At 48.3% G+C, this 19889-nt stretch overlaps 1 protein-coding gene across 4 annotated transcripts in view; it reads right to left on the bottom strand.

The window, feature by feature from the left end:
• GNL3L (G protein nucleolar 3 like) overlaps positions 1-19889 on the bottom strand; it is a 37415-nt gene that overhangs the window by 8971 nt on the left and 8555 nt on the right. For 3 of the 4 annotated variants that reach the window (XM_084871075.1, XM_084871078.1, XM_084871077.1), the window contains 12 exons: positions 14460-14500; positions 13832-13927; positions 11972-12088; positions 11366-11449; positions 11068-11203; positions 9172-9275; positions 6675-6819; positions 5937-6024; positions 5252-5426; positions 4802-4944; positions 4442-4578; positions 2105-2232 (listed from right to left, as the gene is read on the bottom strand). In XM_084871075.1, coding sequence (XP_084727201.1) covers positions 2105-2232; positions 4442-4578; positions 4802-4944; positions 5252-5426; positions 5937-6024; positions 6675-6819; positions 9172-9275; positions 11068-11203; positions 11366-11449; positions 11972-12088; positions 13832-13927; positions 14460-14500 — 1394 coding nt within the window. The remainder of the gene's footprint in view (positions 1-2104; positions 2233-4441; positions 4579-4801; positions 4945-5251; positions 5427-5936; positions 6025-6674; positions 6820-9171; positions 9276-11067; positions 11204-11365; positions 11450-11971; positions 12089-13831; positions 13928-14459; positions 14501-19889) is intronic. The other variant, XM_084871076.1, reaches the window with a different exon arrangement.

Raw genomic sequence — 19889 nt, 5'->3', positions numbered from 1 at the left:
GGGAAGCGAGGGCGGCCGAGCCAAGCCAAACCCGCAGCCTCCAGGGACCATCGTCAGTCCCAGGAGGCAAGCACAGACTGTGGCCCAGCACAGGCCTGGAGTAAAACGTTGATAGCAAGTCCTTTCAGTATAATTAGGGCATTAGAGGCCCAAAGAATAATCATTTCCTTTTCTATAAAACACCTAACTCTGACACACTATTTACAATTAAATAAGTTCCATATATTTTGACGTTTTACAGCCCTAGAAAATTACACATAATGATCAGCAAAGTGAGAAGATGAAAAGAATTTTCAGGCTTTTAAAGATGTAACTAATTTGTCTAGAAGACACACTAATTCAAAAAGTGATGGTTTTATTGTCCTATAGGACATTAGCCAGATTGTATCTAATTTAGCAGTTTTCCTTCAGGCTTTCATCTTTGGAAATCACATTTGGAACTGCATTATCATCCTGCCAGTCCCCTCACTGAGTTAAACAGAACTTTTGCATCTGCTACTATGTATTTGAATAAGAATTATGGATTTAACACATGCAAAATTTTGTTTTGACACAATAAAACAAAAGATCATTTGATTCTTCCCTGAAACACAGAAAAGCACAAACTTTTGATTCTTCCCTGAAACACAGAAAAGCACATTGAATCATTGGTGTGGCTTAGGCTAATTTTCCAAACATTGTTAATAAAATTCCTGAAGGGATCTTCAGAGCCAAGAATTCTCTTTCAGGCCTACATATTCAGCATCTCCATGGAGGAGGCCTGCTATTCTGTGTTTTGTTTTGTTTTTGAATACTCACCAGAGAATATTTTTTCACTGCTTTTAGAGAGAGTGGACCGGAGGGAGCAGGAGCGGGAACGGGAGAGGGAGAGGCAGAGGGAGAAGGAGAGGGAGAGGGAGAGCCTCAGGCTGATGACCGCAGGGTCCAGGTTTGATTCTGGTCAACCACGTACCTAGGTTGCAGGCACCTCCCTGACTGGGGCCCAAGTCAGGGCTCATGCAGGAGACAACCAATCAAAGTGTTCTTCTCACATCAATGTTTCTCTCTCTTTCCCTTTCTCTTCCACGCTCTCTAAAAATCAATGGAGCCGAAACCGGTTTGGCTCAGCGGTAGAGCGTTGGTCTGCAGACTGAAAGGTCCCAGATTCGATTCCGGTCAAGGGCATGTACATTGGTTGTGGGCACATCCCCAGTAGGGGGTGTGCAGGAGGCAGCTGGTCAATGTTTCTCTCTCATCGACATTTCTAGCTCTCTATCTCTCTCCCTTCCTCTCTGTAAGAAAAATCAATAAAATAAAATAAAATAAAATAAAATAATAAAGTAAAATAAAATAAAAATCAATGGAAACATATCCTGAGGTGAGGATTTAAAAAAGAAATAAAGAAATGTCATATCCTATGAAAGAGACATCTTGAAAATACCTAAAGAAAGTTGTCGTGTTTTCATGGTGAAGGGACTGGAGTCCATGTTGATGAAAACACCTTGGCGGCTGTGGCGGCCGGCAGTGGCAGCAGTAGCAGGGTGATGGGGGCTGCGCCTTCCCCTGATCAGCCATACTGCCTCCTGCAGAGGGAGGCCTACTGACATCTTAGGCCCACAGGGAGCGGGCCTAAGCCATAAGTAGGACATTCCTTGAGGGCTCCCGGACTGTGAGAAGAGGCAGGGTGGGCTGAGGGACCTCCCTCCCCCCTGCACGAATTTCGTGCACCAGGCCTCTCGTAAAAATATTTTTTTTTTTTTAAAAAAAGAAACATCAATGATGAGAGAGAATCATTGATAGGCTGTGTCCTGCACATCCCACACTGGGGATTGATCCCGCAACCCAGGCATGTGCCCTTGATCAGAATCGAACCTGGAACCCTTTAGTCCGCAGGCCAAAGCTCTATCCACTGAGCCAAATCAGCCAGGGCAGAAAAAAGATTTTAAATAAACAAAATGGGAGAAAACAAAACTCCTTGACCATAAAAAAATAACCAACTTTTAAGAACAACCCACATCTCCCCACCATTTTAGGCAGATGTCATGGGGGGCCAGGCAAAAGGGACTGACCACTTACCAGAGCCATGGGTAGAGGAGAGGGTTGCCATAAGAAACGGGACAGGTACCTTATACACGGTGGTTTTATTTTCCAAGGCATCTACTACATCCATCATCGGAGAATGGAGCCATTTGGTCTCCGTTTGAACCGGGTCCATGTCACCCAAGAGCTGATCAGATTCTCCGTTGGCCAAGCCTTTAACACAAGCAACAGCACTGTCAGGGCCCTGGCTCCACCCTGCTGCTCGCCTCCTGGTCAGGCCGCAGTGGGTAAGCTATGTGGACACCGCCCAGGGGAGCTGGGAGGGAGGCTCTTACATTCCTGCCGGGAGGCCCCAGGATCAAAGATGAAAGGCATGGCTTTTGCAGTAGGGCACTCGCCTGCAAACCACAATTCTGCCCACTGCCCGGGCCCACACCACTCTCACACCTGCTTCTAAACTTCCCTTCCATCCCCTCCCCTGAGCCTATGATCCCTAGTCACTCTTCAAGATCCAACACTAGCCGAAACCGGTTTGGCTCAATGGATAGAGCGTTGGCTTGGGGACTGAAAGGTCCCGGGTTCGATTCCGGTCAAGGGCATGTACCTTGGTTGCGGGCATATCCCCAGTAGGGGATGTGCAAGAGGCAGCTGATCGATGACTCTCTCTCATCGATGTTTCTAACTCTGTATCTCTCTCCCTTCCTCTCTGTACAAAATCAATAAAATATATTAAATAAATAAATAAATAAAAGATCCAACACTAGGGCCAACTCTGTAGTAGAAGACTCTCACTGGGAACCTCCCCCTCTTCTCAATTTCCCAGACCTCCCACTTTTGTCCAGTGCATTGTCAGTGACAGCAGGAGCCCCTGTTGCCTTCACGTGCAGCTAAGGGCCAAGCATCATCCTAAGAATGAAAGCGGGAATTCCTCCCGACTGCCCACGTGACCCAAGAGGACAGTAACGTTCAGAAAGGGGGCTGACCTGGGAAATAAACTCTAAAGCAGGCAAGTTCTCTTATCTTCGTTTGGAATCCAAGGACACCAAAAGGCCCAGAGAAGGACTACTGGTCCTCAAGAAAAACAGAGAACTAGAAGGCAGACCAGCCAGGGCTTTTTCTACTACCCAGAGTGTCCGCAGACTGATCCAGAGAGTACTGGGTACCTTTCTGGGGTAGGGTAGAGAAGGGAGGAGCCATAAGCCAGGGCTGCAGATGGTAATATCTGAAGAAAATAAACTTCCCTCCAGAGTTTTGGAAAACCATGTGTTTCCATAACAGCTCACAGTTACCAAAAAAGCACTATACCTCGGCTGATGTGGCTCAGTGGTTGAGCATCGACATATGAACCAGGAGGTCACGGTCTGATGCCCAGGTTGCGGGCTCCATTCCTAGTAGGGGGTGTGCAGGAGGCAGCCAATCAATGATTCTCTCATCAATCATTGATGTTTCTCTCTCTCCCTCTCCCATCCTCTCTAAAACCAATAAAAACATACACAAAAAAGAGAAAGCACTATATACACGCCAGTCACTGTTCTCAGTGTTTTTATGTATTAAATAACAGGTGGATGCTATAGTCCAGCTTACGAATGATGTCATCGAGACATGGAGAAGTTAAGGAGCATGTGTAACATCACACAGCTAACAAGAAACAAAATTTGGATTTGAATCCAGGTGGTTCTTTCTTCTTTTTTTTTTTTTTAATATATTTTATTGATTTTTTACCGAGAGGAGGAGAGAGGGATAGAGAGCTAGAAACATCGATGAGAGAGAAACATCGACCAGCTGCCTCCTGCACACCCCCTACTGGGGATGTGCCCGCAACCAATGTACATGCCCTTGACCAGAATCGAACCTGGGACCTTTCAGTCCACAGGCCGATGCTCTACGACTGAGCCAAACCGGTTTCGGCTGGTCCCTTCTTTTAACCACTCTGAGGTGGGTGAGTTTTCAACCACAGCAGAGGAAAACTGCTTTGAATGCCACCTCTGCCTCCCACTGACTATGCATCATTTAGCAACTATCACCCTTCTGTGACTCAGATGCCCCGCCCACCAATGGAGGTGAGAATGAAAAGCCAGGAGTGGACATGCAGTGGCTGAGGCGAAGGGGTTTTTGAGAGAAGTTGTCTCCGTCCAAGGCAGGTCCCAAGAGATGGGGAAAGGAAGCTTCCATTTCCTGAACACCTCACGGTGTAGAGTACTTGGCTGATTGATTTCCTGTCTACCAAGAGTCACAACTAGTCTAAAGGCCCAGATGAGAACTCTCCACCTTGTGGGTGAAAAGCATTCATCTTGGAGCTGGTTACCTAATTTTCTCAAAGCCAGGAAGGGGGAGGTCAGACATGGAATTTGTTGTCAGGTCCCCGTGGCTCCACTAGGGCAAGACCACGTGGGGGCAGGCCAGCCCTCTCGCCCTCACTTACATTCCATGGTGTCTTCGTTGGCCTGCTCGGTGTCCTCAATGTCGAAGACTTCCGTCATCTCCTTAACAATCTCAGCACTGAGGTGGGTGGGCAGAGTGTGCGTGGCGGGTGGAAGCGTGTAGAAGCTGATCTTCCCACTACATTGGGGGGTTGGAGGAAATTGGTGGTGACGTCACTGAGAGGACAACTGACCAATCACAGGAAGAATGAGTTCCCGAGTCAGAAACAGCGAGGGACAGTGAGCAAACCCAGCCGGCGGCCTCTGAACAAGACGTTGAGTTGCTAGACAATCACTGACCCAGGGTCCTTCAGCCCAGTCCCCTTTGTGGAGCCTCACGCCGACCCCAACCCGCTCCTCACCTCACCCAGTCAGACAGGACTGCTTTGGCTGCCTCCTCCTGATTATAGATACCTCCCTTCTTCTTTTTACCCAAGCGCTGGGCCACCGCCATCAGAAAGTGCTCAGTGGTCTGGAAGCCAGAGACGCCGTAATAGCTGGAAATCTGGTGACGAGAGGAAGAGGAGAAATCAGACAAGAGAATGAAGGGTCCTTGGAATAGGGTAGGGCAGTGGTCGGCAAACTCATCAGTCCACAGAGCCAAACATCAACAGGACAACGATTGAAATTTCTTTGGAGAGCCCAATGTTTTAAACTTCAACTTCTTCTAACGCCACTTCTTCAACATAGACTCGCCCAGGCCGTGGTCTTTTGTGGAAGAGCCACACTCAAGGGGCCAAAGAGCCGCATGTGGCTCGCGAGCCGTGGTTTGCCGACCACAGGGGTAGGGCATAACCAAGAGCCCTGCGCACCTCCTCCAGGTTGCAGCGTTGCAGGATGGTCTCCACCGGGGTCACAGGGTCCGCCAGCTTCTGCACGTGGATGCAGTTGCGCAGGATGGTGCCCACCTCCGAGTTGGGGCCTGGGACAATGCCCGGGGCATCCAGCAGCCTGATGAACTTGTCCAGGTGGACCTCCTGCATGAACCTGGGCAGGAGAGGAGAGAAGATGCAGGACCCTGATGGGGCCAGATGCGTGAGGCATCCTGTAGGCTCCAGGCACATGGCTGAGAGAAAGGGTGAGGGGCAGACGGGGCACAGATGAAGCTGGAGAGATGTAGGGCCAGGGATTCTGGGTCCTACAGAGCTGAGACTGATCTAGTCTAGCCTCTGCCATTGGGCACTGAGCTGCAGGACCGTGGTCAGCTTTTGACTCTGAGCCTCTGATGCTTCATCTAGGAAGCTAAGCTGCTTATTCACAGCCCAATCCTGCAGGGCTGGTGGTAGGCTTCAAGGTGCTAACAGGGGTGAGAGGGGACACCCAGCTGGGAGTCTAGACCACACCTAGGGAGTGCCAGGCAAATGCAGGCTGTTCCTGAGACTCCCATGCCCAGGGAAGCAGAGGCTGCTCTGGGATAAGGACAGGGCCAGGGGCTGAAGGAGTGAGAGTAGAGGGAACGGTGAGCCAATGGCCGTGGGAGAGCAGGCAGGTGCTTACTTGGTGATGCCAGGAACGGCTCCCACGCTGCAGGCACGGCTGCGTTTCAGACTGTTGATCAGGCTGCTCTTCCCAACATTTGGAAGGCCTACAAAAGAGCAGCAGGTGTGCCGAAGCCGGTTTGGCTCAGTGGATAGAGCGTCGGCCTGCGGACTGAGAGGCCCCAGGTTCGATTCCGGTCAAGGGCATGTACATTGGTTGCGGGCACATCCCCAGTAGGGGGTGTGCAAGACGTGGCTGGTCAATGTTTCTCTCTGATCGATGTTTCTAGCTCTCTATCCCTCTCCCTTCCTCTCTGTAAAAAAAATCAATAAAATATATTTTAAAAAATAAATAAATAAAAATAAAATGCAGCACATGCCCTGGCTGCGTGGCTCAGTGACTGAGCATCGCAACCCATGGACGAAGAGTTCCTGGATTCAATTCCCTATCAGAGCACATACCTGCACTGCCGCTTGATCCCCAGTAGGGGGCGTGCAGGAAGCAGCCAATCTATGTTCCTAGTGTGTGTTTCTATCTCTGTATCCCTTTCCACGCCTCTCTCTCTAAAATCAATAAAAACATGTTTAAAAAATAAAATGCAGCGCATGGTGCTGACTCTGAGTACGTGTTCCCACCAATCCAAATCACAAAGCACAAAACCCTTCCCCCCAAAAAGGGGACACAGTTCCCAGCATCCTTTCCCGGCAACGAAGCCCCCCAAGAGCCTGAGCCCCGTGACGGCTCCCCGGGCCTCACCCACAACGCCCACGCGGATGTGGGTGCGCACTTCGCCGAGGCGGCAGTAGTTCCCCAGCACCCTCATCAGGTTCTCAGCTCCGAAGCAGGCTTTGCTCTTCAGCAGCGCCTCGGAGGCCTGCTCCACGGGCACGCTGCAGCGGTTCTGGAAAATGAGGGATCGCACGGCACAGGCATCAGCGGGGAGATGTGACTGGAGCTCCGAGTTACGCAGGGGTCCTCAAACTTTTTAAAGTGGGGGCCAGATCACGGTCCCTCAGAGAGCTGGAGGGCCGGACTATATGAACTACTAATTCCTACTGTAACACCTCGGCTGCGCTCACTGCCCAAAAAACCTGGCGGGCAGGATCAGACTCCTCTGCGGGCCGCATGTGGCCCGCAGGCCGTAGTTTGAAGACCCCTGTTTCAGGGCCTGCCTGTGATCAGGGAGGCCCTCAGGCCGAAGTGGGAGACTTCTCACACAGGCTCCTAACCGCCCCTTTGGAGACGCACGGGATTCTGGTTTTCCACTGTCTTTGAATCTGCAGTCTCTTTTGTCCCTGTCTCTGCCTACACACATCTCAGCAGGGACAGTATGGCGTCCTAGCCTGGAGCCAGGCCAGACTGGACTTTCCACGCTTCCTCTCACTGGTGTGTGCCCCGCAGATCCTGCTCCCCTTCTCAGGACCGTGGTGCCCTCGTGGGCACAACAGGGATGCCCGCCGCCCCTGCCTGCAAAGGGGAAAGAGAATGCGTGGCCCCCACACAACCCACCTTCCCTTGATTCCTCACACAGAACAAGGCCATTCAGCCTCTTTTTAAAAAAAATATGCTTTTATTGGTTTTTAGAACGAGAGGAAGGGAAAAGGATGGAGAGATGGAGAGAGAAACACCATTGATCGGCTGCCTCCTACACACCCCTCACTGGGGACTGAGCCTGCAACCGGGCATGTACCCTGACTGAATCGACTCTAGACCTCTTGGCTCATGGGTCAATGGTGAACCAACTGAGCCACACCGGCCGGGCCAGCCTCTATCTCTTTACTCCTGATGCCACCTACTCTACCCAGAATACCCTTCCATCTCTTCCTCTTTCCTTACTTACCCACCACACTGTTGCAAAATAGAAATCAACCTAACTACCCATCAACAAGAAGCAGATTAACGAGATGTATCCTTAAAGTGAAATACAAACGAAAGAAAGCTGTTAGCAAAGGATTCTTGCCACACTTCTGCCATCAAAAAGGTCCAAAAAAATTTTAATGAAATAATCATGCCTTCCAGATGAGCAACGATGAAAACGTTTAATGATATCAAATATTGGCAAAGGTGGAGGGAAATAGGCCCTGTCTCACATCCATTACCCAATGGCAGGAATTTGAATGATACAGCCACTTGGTGGGGGGGGGGTACAATTTGTCTTTCTAGAAAAATATAAAATGCATAAAGCCTATGACGCAGCTACTCTACCTCCCAATACCTAACCTACACAAGCATGTGCAAGGGGTGTGTTGAAGTACTGGTTATCACAATAAAAAATTGGAAACTAATTTTACTTAGCATCAGAAGATAGATCTCAGTAAAAAGATATCCGGGGGGGAGGGGGGCAGCAAGCCACAGGATAAGACATGATACCCACAAACACAATTTTCTCTTTATATACACTTCCTGTATATAGATAAAGTACAGAAAAACACTGGATCCTTCCATACTTACAATGATGGTTATTTCTGGTTATATGTGGATAAAGGAGACTGGAATTAAGGGTATCAGTGAAAGGGTAATTAAGCTTTATATGCAATTGTTATAATTTTTTCTACTTTATTTTTTAATAAATTTTATGCTGGTGCAAAATTGAAAAAAAAAATGTCCCCAGCACCAGTTTCTCTCCCTAGAAGCAACCAATGTTTCTGTATACTTTAATATTTTACGCTGAAAATGTATTTCTGTGTTAATGGTCTAATTAGAGAAGTGGTTCTCAACCTTTGTAATTTTGCTACTGTTATGAATCGTAATGTAAATATCTGTGTTTTCCGATGATCTTAGGCTCTATAGCAGCGGTTCGCCTAAGACCATTGGAAAACACAGATATTTACATTATGATTCATTAACAGTAGCAAAATTACAGTAATGAAGTAGCAACGAAAATAGTTTTATGGCTGGGGGTCACCACAACATGAGGAACTGCATTAAAGGGTCGTGGCATTAGGAAGGTTGAGAACCACTGAATGAGAAAGTAGTGTGATGTTTTAAAGAGAAAAGCAAACAAAGGCATGTGTTTTAAAATGGAACAATTCTCTAACTATGTTTTCCAATATGTATTACCCTTACATCTGGAAAAATTGTTCCTAAAGAGCAATAATATAGGAAAAAATGTAATGAATATTAGGTCATCCTGTAAAGCAAAAAGCTCCAAGCTGGAGGCCTAGTTCAATGACCAAGGGGCTGGAGCCCAGGCCAAGCCATCCCCGGCCCAGGCTATCCTGGAAGAGTCTAGAAGCCCCTTGCCCCCGCTTACCAGGTTTTTGACCTGATGCTGAGTGCTGGCCTTGAAAGCCACAGTTGGCAGCTCATTCCGCAGGTAATCCAGCCACTTTTCTATCACCTCCTTGGGGACCAGGTCTGGGGGAAACAGGAACAGACAGAACAAGGAAGGAGAACATCACTTTGACAGCTTGCTCCAAGGATGCATCTACCCAGCCCCAAGGCTAGGCCCACCTCCCGACAGATAGCTCCCCGGCCCTGCCAGTCCCCGTACTCCCCAAGTGCAGTTAGAAAGGACACTGTATGCTAGGGGAGCAGCTGGCCTGCCCTCAGGGGACCTCTATTCCCTCAGGGAGAATGGGAAAACCAGCTCTTTGGTGCCAAGTGCCCTTCTTCTAAGCCACGTGTCAAACACAAGGCCCGCGGGCCAAATCCAGCCCGCCAGGCCTTGCAATGTGGCCCGCACCGCGCTGTCATCACTGCACTCCGCTGTCAGTTTATGACATTGTCAGTTTATGACTGTTCAGTAAACCATTCGGCCCGCGATTTAGGTTGGATTTTAGATTTTGGCCCCTTCTCTGATTGAGTTCGACACCCCTATTCTAAGCCAAGGTGCTCAGGGTGCAGAGGTCTCCCCAAGATTATGTTTCCATCCCTCTCTCTGGATCATTCTAATTTGGACCAAATGTCAAGAATAACGTGGACAGCCGAAACCAGTTTGGCTCAATGGATAGAGCGTCGGTCTGTGGACTGGGAGGTCCCAGGTTCGATTCCAGTCAAGGGCATGTACATTGGTTGTGGGCACATCCCCAGTAGGGGGTGTGCAGGAGGCAGCTGGTCGATGTTTCTCTCTCATCGATGTTTCTCTCTCTCCCTCTCCCTTCCTCTCTGTAAAAAATCAATAAAATATATATTTTTTTTAAAAAAGAATAAGGTGGACAAAAATGGCTACCATTTGTGAGGTACTGACCACACATATACCAAGCGCTTTGTTATTCATCCTCACAATAACCCTGGGAGTTGGGACAATCACAGCCCGTTTTAAAGCTAGAGGAACGGAAGCTCTTATGACTTGTCCAAGATCCCAGACAAAACAGCACAACTGAGATGAGAGCCAGACCCGAGTGACTCCTGAGTCCACGTGCTATTGTGCCCTAGTCTCTGGGTTCCAGCTTGGAGAAGACACTCTTCAGGGATGGCCAGTCGCAGATAAGGCTTAAAATAGCAAGAATGAACAAAACCGGTTTGGCTCGGTGGATAGAGCATCGACCTGCGGACCGAAGGGTCTCGGGTTTGGTTCCGGTCAAGGACACGAACCTTGGTTGCGGGCACATCCCAGTGGGGGGTGTGCAGAAGGCAGCTGATGGATGTTTCTCTCTCATCGATGTTTCTAACTCTCTATCCCTCTCCCTTCCTCTCTGTAAATAAATCAATAAAATTTATTTTTTTAAGAACACAAAACAATTTTAAAAAATAGCAAGAATGGAGGAATCAAAGTGAGCCAGGCTTGCACACCATTTCCAGCTTCTGCTGGACTGTATGTCTTTAGACCAGGGGTGGGGAACCTTTTTTCTGCCAAGGACCATTTGGATATTTACAACATCATTCACGAAATTCTCAACTTCAAAATGAGCCTGCTGTATTTGGTCAAACATTTAATTAACTCCCCCCTAATGCCTTGACTGGCTCAGACCAAATGATTTCTCGGGCCTCCCATGGCCCGCGGGCCAGACGTTCCCCACCCCTGCTTTAGACAAATGATTTCACCTCTCAGATTCCTGGCTAGAAAGATTGGAACAAGCATTCCTACGTTGCACAACTGTTAGGAATACCACTGAGTTGCTGCATCTCAGGATCAGGTCAGAGCTGGTCTTTCAAGAAAGAAGGCCTGCCCCCTGCCGTGTCTCACCCAATGCTTCTCAATACCCACCGATCTTGTTCAAGACTAGGACCAGCTTCTTGTTGCCCTGTGCCCGCAGGACAGTCTCCTCCATCTGGAAGCAGCGGCAGCCCAGCGGGTCCCTGGCGTCCAGAACTTCCAGAATCACATCAGAGTATTCCACCACCTGCAGGGCAGAGGGCAAGGGATGGAGGCAGGCAGAGGACTCGGCAGCAATCGCAGAGGCCCGTGAATGAAAAGGCCTTCACCTCAGTCAGAGAAAACAACAATGGCGAGGAGATGGGACTGGATTGGTACCCTCCCTGAAGGGCCTCAAGAGTCCCCATACCTTACGGAACTCCTTGTAATAGGCCTTCCTTGTGGCCTCATCATCCAGCTGAGGAAACATATTTAATTCCTGCAAAGCTTCCTCCTAAAGGAAAAAGAAAAAAGAATAGAATGGTCCATGGGAGGAGACAGAGCGAGAGAGAGCCAGGGCACTGGAGACCACGGGAGTCCCAGCCACCAAAGCTGGGAAGTGGAAGAACAGACGGGCCCACATGGTATCTATGTGTGCCTATGTGTATGTGTGTGTTCTAGCACCAGAGAGAGGCCATTTTACACATGGGTGTGTAAAAATTAGCCTGCTGTATTTAGTTAAACCTTTAAGTAACTCACCCCTAATGCCTTGGCAGGGCCAGACCAAATGATTTCGCGGGCCTTTTATGGCCCGCAGGCCAGAAGTTCCCCACCCGTGCCTTAGTCCGCCCAACCCCCTTCCCTGTCTTTGGGTTCTAGTTTGGGAGAAAGGATCTATCCAGGGCTGTCCAGTCACACACAAGGCTCAAAATGGCTCTTTGCCTCCCTCTCTCCCTCCCTCCCTCTGTCCTCGCTTTTTTTCCCATCCTTTCTCCATGGATTGTCTACTTCCCTTCCAACCAAACTGCTCTCTTACCTTGGACTCAAACTCCTCCTGGCGTCGCTGGACATCCTGACAGTAGCTCTCCATGGTCCTGCGTCGGTGTTTCTCTTGCTCCCGGGCAGCCTGCTGCTTCTCCCTCATCTCCTCCATCTAACAAGGGAACACACACCAGGGCCACAGCTGACTAGGTCTGCAGCCTGAGGGAGGGACGGGAGATGGAGAGGAACAGGGAACAGGTGACAGCGGGAGGAGCCAGTGTGGCGTGGCAGAGGTGGAAGGCGCAAGGATACAGGGAAAGCAGATATTACAGCAGGATATGAGGGGTATGAGAGAAAGAAAAAAACAGAGCACTGCAGGAAGGGAAAGCAAAGCAGAGAACAATAAAAGAAGGACAAGGGGGCCCAGCCAGTGTGGTTCAGTAGTTGACCATCAACCTGTGAACCCGGAGGTCACAGTTCATACCAGGTCAGGGTACATGCCCAGTTTGTGGGCTCGATCCCTGGTGTGGGGCCTGCAGGAGGCAGCCGATCAATGATTCTCTCTCATCATTGATGTTTCTCTCTCTCTCTCTCTCTCTTTCTCTTCCCCTTCCTCTCTGAAATCAATAAATATACACTGAGTGGCCAGATTATTATGATCTCTGAACACATAATAATCTGGCCACTCAGTGCATATCCTCTATAATAAAAAAAAACTAATATGCAAATTGTCCCCTTGACCAGGAGTTTGACCAGCAGGCAGGCCGGCCAACCGCCCATGTTCCCTCCCCCTGGCCAGGCTGGCCGGACCCCACCCATGCACGAATTCATGCACCGGGCCTCTAACATACATAGCGTTCAGAGATCATAATAATCTGACCACTCAGTGTATAAGGGCATGGGAAGCTGAGAGAGAATGTGTTCCTGGCAGAGGGAAATCCTTAAGACTTAAGAACAGAGGCAGAAGGGACAACGTTGTGGGATGCCCCCCCTCCATTTAGAGAGCAGGGAGACACTGGCAGAGGAAGGAGGACATCTAGGAGAGTAAGATGACAAAAAAGTCAAAGTGAGAGTATTTTAGCCGAAACCGGTTTGGCTCAATGGATAGAGCGTCGGCTTGGGGACTGAAAGGTCCCAGGTTCGATTCCGGTCAAGGGCATGTACCTTGGTTGCGGGCATATCCCCAGTGGGAGGTGTGCAGGAGGCAGCTGATCGATGACTCTCTCCCATCGATGTTTCTAACTCTCTATCTCTCTCCTTTCCTCTCTGTACAAAATCAATAAAATATATATATATTTTTTTTAAAAGTGAGAGTATTTTAAGAAAAGCAGGTCTCAAATGCAGAGCATTCAGATCAAATTAGATGAAAACACTCCGTCAGAGATCTAACCAGTTTGGCTCAGTGGATAGAGCGTCAACCTGCGGACTGAAGGGTCCCAGGTTCGATTCCGGTCAAGGGCATGTACCTTGGTTGCGGGCACATCCCCAGTGGAGGGGGGGTGCAGGAGGCAGCTGATCGATGATTCTCACTCATTGATGTTTCTAACTCTCTATCCCTCTCTGTAAAAAAGCAGTAATATATATATTTATATATATATATATATATATATATATATATATATATATATATATATATATTTTTTTTTTTTTTTTTTTTTAAGCTCTCCATCAGAGAATGCACGGGTGAGGCTGGTAAAGATTTCAGTGGAGCCGTGCGTGAGAACACAAGCCAGACAGCAATGGATGGGAGGTGAGCAAATGGAGACACTAAGTCAACTATCAAAGCAACACCCTCCCTTCCGCCTTCCATAACAGCCTCTACACCCCTAACCATTCTGGCCTTGACCTTCCATTCACCACTCTGGGGACCTGGCAGTCCAGGCAAGCCCTCTCCCCACCGTGGCGCAGGGCGTACCCGCTTCTTCTTTAATTCAGCCTCCCGGTTGGCATGATCATTGGAGTGAACAAGCTGGGGAGTGGAGACCAACTTGAAGGCTGCTTTCTTCCCATTCTGCTTCGCAGGACGGTCACCACACGAGAGGGGGAAAATCAAACAGAGCTAATGAGCCCATGGAAACCGCCCTGCAGGGAGGGGTTAGAGCTTCTTAAAAGTCTTGTTGCCAAGGGAAAGGGTGTAGGAAAAAAAGGGCTTGCCCGCCCTAGCCGGTTGGCTCAGTGGATAGAGCATCGGCCTGCAGACTGAAGGGCCCCGGGTTCAATTCCGGTCAAAGGCATGTACCTTGGTTGCGGGCACATCCCCAGTAGGAGGTGTGCAGGAGGCAGCTGATCGATGTTTCTCTCTCATCGATGTTTCTAACTCTCTATCCTTCTCCCTTCCTCTCTGCAAAAAAATCAATAAAATATATATATTTTTTAAAAGAACAGAGGGAGAAGAGGACAAGGTCGTGGGAGTCTGATGTGTTACTCTGTCTAGAGCCACCCACCATCTCTACTGGGTTTATGGGCCTCTTCTAGGGCAGGTAATCCGTTCCCACCCTTACCCCAACAGTGGGCAATCTTACCTGAAGGTTGGATCAACTTACCTTCTTACAGCCTTTGGAACCTTTACCTGGCTTTTTATTTTCTACAAAAAAAAAAAAAAAAAAAAAAAAGCAGCAGCAGGATTATTCACCTACACATTTTTTGAAACCTTAATTAAGGTCCAGCCGCACTGAGACCTAAGGACAGCTCTGACACCATGCTTGTCTAGGCCTGTTGTCGGCAAACCGCGGCTCACAAGCCACATGCGGCTCTTTGGCCCCTTGAGTGTGGCTCTTCCACAAAATACCACGGCCTGGGCGAGTCTATTTTGAAGTGGCGTTAGAAGTTTAAGTTTAAAAAATTTGGCTCTCACCCTAACCGGTGTGGCTCAGTGGATAGAGCGTCTGCCTGCGGACTGAAGGGTCCCAGGTTCGATTCCGGTCAAGGGCATGTGCCTTGGTTGCGGGCACATCCCCAGTGGGGAGTGGACAGGAGGCAGCTGATCGATGTTTCTCTCTCATTGATGTTTCTAACTCTCTATCCCTCTCCCTTCCTCTCTGTAAAAAAAAAAAAAAAAAAAAAAAATCAATATTTTTGTAAATAATAAAATAAAAGTAAAAAATTTAGCTCTCAAAAGAAATTTCCATAGTTGTACTGTTGATATTTGGTTCTGCTGACTAATGAGTTTGCCGACCACTGGCCTAGGCCCAGAATAAGACGGACAGGGAGATGGCATCAACATTGTTAGAAAAACTACTGAATATAATGTCAGGGCATCATTCAATGCAAACTGAAACAATTGTTAAGGAATCCTGTGAAGAGAGTGCGCTGAATATCTCCTTGTAACTCCTCTCTCTCCCCCAACTTCTGGCAGGAGGAAACTCAACAATTTTTTTTTTTTAGTTAATCCTCACCTGAGGATACTTTTCCATTGATTTTTAGAGAGAGTGGAAGAGAGAGATGCCGAAACCGGTTTGGCTCAGTGGATAGAGCGTCAGCCTGCAGACTGAAAGGTCCCAGGTTCAATTTCATTCCAGTCAAGGGCATGTACCTTGGTTGCGGGCACATCCCCTGGGGGGGGGGGGTGCAAGAGGCAGCTGATCGATGTTTTTCTCTCATTGATGTTTCTATTTCTCTAACTCTCCCTTCCTCTCTGTTAAAAAAAAAACAAAAAAACAAAAAAACAATAAAATATATGAGAGAGAGAGAGAGAGAGAGAGAGAGAGAGAGAGAGAGAGAGAGAGGGAGGGAGGGAGGGAGAGAGAGAGAGAGAGGAAAAAATCATCGATGTGAGAGAGACACATCAATTAGTTGCCTCCCACACATGCCTCGACCGGGGCCGGGGACCCACCCTGCAATAGTGGTACATGCCCTTGACCGGAATTGAACCCGGACCCTTCAGTCTGCCTGCCAATGATCTAACTTAGGGGTGTCGAACTCAATCAGAGAAGGGGCCAAAATCTAAAATCCAGCCTAAATCGCGGGCTGAATGGTTTACTGAACAGTCATAAACTGACAATGTCATAAACTGACAGCGGAGTGCAGTGATGACAGCGCGGTGCGGGCCACATTGCAAGGCCTGGCAGGCTGGATTTGGCCCGCGGGCCTTGTGTTTGACACATGTGCAACTGCTGAGCAAAACTGGCTAGGGCTCAACAATTTCAGCACCAGGCTGAGGTGGGGGGCTGGCAGCATGGGAAGGGCACCTGAGGAGTCCCAGCTGGTTAAGCTAGGGTAGATGCCCTCGGCAGATGGAAGAGAGAACTGCCCCTTCCTGCCGACCCTGCTCAGGCCATTGCCTCCCAAGGGACTTGCCCTATTCAGCTAAAGCTCGGATACAAGGAGGAGAGAGCTCGCCTGCCTCAATCCCGCCTTAGCCAAGCCCAGGGGTTTAAGAGGCCTCTCCACAGTCGCTGAGAAGTTCCGCCTGTCATCCCATCCCCAGCTGAGCTCTTAGGGCAGAATGACTGTCCTTAACCCTCACCACCTGCAGGAGGGCTAACGGGATTCCTAGAGGGGGTGATTCCGGAAGTTCAGGGCACACATATAGGTGCAGCTTGAGATTACCACCACAGGCACCCCCATCCCAAGTGATTTGCACTGAAGCAGTTCATGTAGAAAACAAGAGAATTTTTTAAAAATGAATTTGTATGGATTCCCGAGAGGAAGGGAGAGAAAAAGGGATTGAAACATCAATGATAAGAGAGAACCATGGACTGGCTGCCTCCTGCACCCCACTGGGATCGAGGCTCGAACCCAAGCGTGTGTCCTTGACGGGAATCGAACCTGGGACCCTTCAGTCCGTAGGCCGATGCCCTATCCACTGAGCCAAACGAGCTAGGGTGGAAACAAGAGGATTTAAACACTACAGGAGTCCTCCCCTTATCCGCAGTATTCGTTCGAAGACTCTCTGTGGATGCCTGTAACCACTAATATATACTATGTTTTGTCCTTTATATACTATGTTTTATATACTTTATATACTATGTTTTGTCCTTTACATGCATACCTTTCCACTTAAAGGAAACATTTTGGGGGTATTATTAAGTAAAATAACGGTTACTGAAACACAAGCACTGTGATACCAGGACAGTGGATTCAATTCCTTGTCAAGCCACAAGGTTCAATCCCCAGCAGGGGGCGCGCTGAAGGCATCTGATCCTATGTTTCTCGTCGATGTTTCTATGTATCCCTCTCCTTAAATGCGGTATTTCCTAATGAAAAAATCCACCCGTTTTATAAAAATAACAGATAAAAGGTTCCTTTCATTGAAAACAGGTTTGAGGTTTCAGATTAGAAAGGCTCAAGTAAGCGCCAAGATTAACACAAAAGACATCCTGGGCAGATCCTGGTGAAATTTCTGAACTCCAAGGGTAAAGAGAAAAATCTGATAAGCTTCCAACGAAGATCAGAGCGGTGGACAGCCTGCTCAAATCTACAATGCTGAACACTGAAGACAGGAGGATAACCATTACAAGTTATAGATTACTCTGAAGTTTTTGTTTTTTTAAGAAAATAGATGTGTGGAGATTACCACTTCTATTTCCTTTCGTTTTTTAAATTATTTTTTTTTTATTTTAGAGAGAGAAAGTAGGGGTGGGGAAAAGGGGATGGAGGGGGGAGAGAGAGAGGGAAAGGAGAGGAGGACGACAAAAGATTGATTTGTTGTTTCTCTTCTGCATTCATTGCTTGATTCTTTTTTCTTATATATTTTATTGATCTTTTACAGAGAGGAAGGGAGAGGGATAGAGAGTTAGAAACATCAATGAGAGAGAAACATCGACCAGCTGCCTCCTGCACACTCCCCATTGGGGATGTGCCCGCAACCAAGGTACATGCCCTTGACCAGAATCGAACCTGGGACCTTTCAGTCCGCAGGCTGACGCTCTATCCACTGAGCCAAACCGGTTTCGGCATCATTGCTTGATTCTTGTAAGGCTCCCTGACTGGGGATCAAACTTTGGCATACTGGGACAGTGCTCCCAAGTGAGCTATGTGGACAGGGAACCACCTCCAGTCCCTTTCTGGTAAACCTACCTGAGCAAGTACACCAGCTACAAATTTAATCAGAATAGAGATATCAAGTGGCCCTGGCTGTGGCTCAGTGGGTAGAGCATCAGCCCGAGGACTGAAGAGTCTTGGGTTTGACTCTAGGTCAAGGGCACGTCCCTCGGTCGCAGATTCAACCCCAAGCCCCAGTCAGAGTGCAAGCGGGAGGCAACCAGTTGATGTGTCTCTCACACAGATGTTTCTCTCTCTCCCTCTTCTCTCCCCTCCCTTCCACTCTCTAAAAATCAATGGAAAAAATATCCTCACTCCTCAGGTGAGGAGTAAAAACACACGCACACACACAAAGACCTCAAGCTAATGGAAACACATAATGGTGGGCAGCCCCCCCTTATATGCAAGATATCCGTTAAGCCATTAAATCTCTTTAAAAAATGCTAGCAATGTAGCTAAGACCTATGATACATATTACGAAAGGATTTTTAAAATCCAGGAAGCATACCATAAGAAAACAGCTCAGAACTAAAATACCAAATTATTTCAACAAAATCCAGTAATCAAGCAACAGGGGTTGGAAAACAAAACCACTAAATAATGAGTCAGATACACAGAGTCATTATTTAACTTTGGCAAAACGATAGAGAATTTTGAGTTTAATTACGTTTGCCATCAATAGAAATGCAACTACCAACATAACTTTAATTATTGGTGGAGGACCTTTTTTTTTAGACTTGATCTATTTTTTCCAAGTCAATAAAGAAGGGAATAAGAAGAACCTAAACAGAAAACACAGAAGACGGTAGGAATTAGACTGAGCCTATTAGTTCTCATAATGAATGGGAATGGGTCGAATTTCCCAGTAACAAAACAAGACAAAAAATAAATAAACACAAAGCAGACCCCTGCGTCTCCTTTGCTTCCCAAGCCCTCATGTCGCAATGCAAAGAATGTGAGGTCTGGAATGAGCAGGTCTGGCCATTTTACTCAACAATTTCCATCTGCCTCACTTCCCTGGGAACAGAGCCTGCACTGGAGACAGGCACACACTGAAAGAAAATACAGCACGTAGAGGGGGAAAACATCTGCTTCAGGAGAGGGGGAGAGAGCGGGAAGCAGAGTCTGGGGTAGGGTGCAGCCATCACTGCTATGCCCAGGAGTCACCGTTACTCCGTGTGGGTTTTTTTTTTTTAAGGGCCTGAGAGAGAAAACAGCTCCCATTTTGCTGCCAGCCGCACGTAATTGCCTATTCTGGCTCCATGATTGCCTAGCCTCGTGGTCGGCAAACTGCGGCTCGTGAGCCACATGCGGCTCTTTGGCCCCTTGAGTGTGGCTCTTCCACAAAAGACCGCGGCCTGGGCGAGTCTATGTTGAAGAAGTGGCGTTAGAAGATGTTTAAGTTTAAAAAATGTGGCTCTCCAAAGAAATTTCAATCGTTGTGCTGTTGATATGTGGCTCTGTGGACTAATGAGTTTGCCGACTACTCCTAGCTATACTGTATGACCTTGAAGAATTTTCTCAAATCTCTCTGAGCCTCGCCCTAGCTGGGTTAGCTCAGTGGATAGAGCTTCGGCCTGTGGACTGAAGGGTCCCAGGTTTGATTCCGGCCAAGGGCACATGTCTGAGTTGTGGGCTTAATCCCCAGTAGGGGATGTGCTGGAGGCAGTGGATCAAGATTCTCTCTCATCAATGATCTCTCTCTCTCTCTCTCTCTCTCTCTCTCTCTCTCTCTCTCTCTCTCTCTCTCTCTCTCTCTCTCTCTCTTCCTTCCTCCCAGCCTGGCACCGACTCCACTGCCATCCTCCCTCTGCCTCTGCTTAAAATCTCCCACAATGCCCTCTGAAGCTCCCACTGGGAGCTCCGCACCCCTAATTCTTCCATCTCTCCTCGGGACAATTCCCAAACCTCTGGCCTCAGGGGAGACACCTATGAGAACACTGCCTCACCCGCAGGCCTCTGGAAAGGCGGTTGTCGTTTTCTCGGACAAT

This window comes from Pipistrellus hanaki (genome assembly GCF_964339955.1).
Source record: "Pipistrellus hanaki genome assembly, chromosome: X".
NCBI classification, from domain to species: domain Eukaryota; kingdom Metazoa; phylum Chordata; class Mammalia; order Chiroptera; family Vespertilionidae; genus Pipistrellus; species Pipistrellus hanaki.
This window is presented reverse-complemented; position numbering and strand designations above follow the sequence as displayed.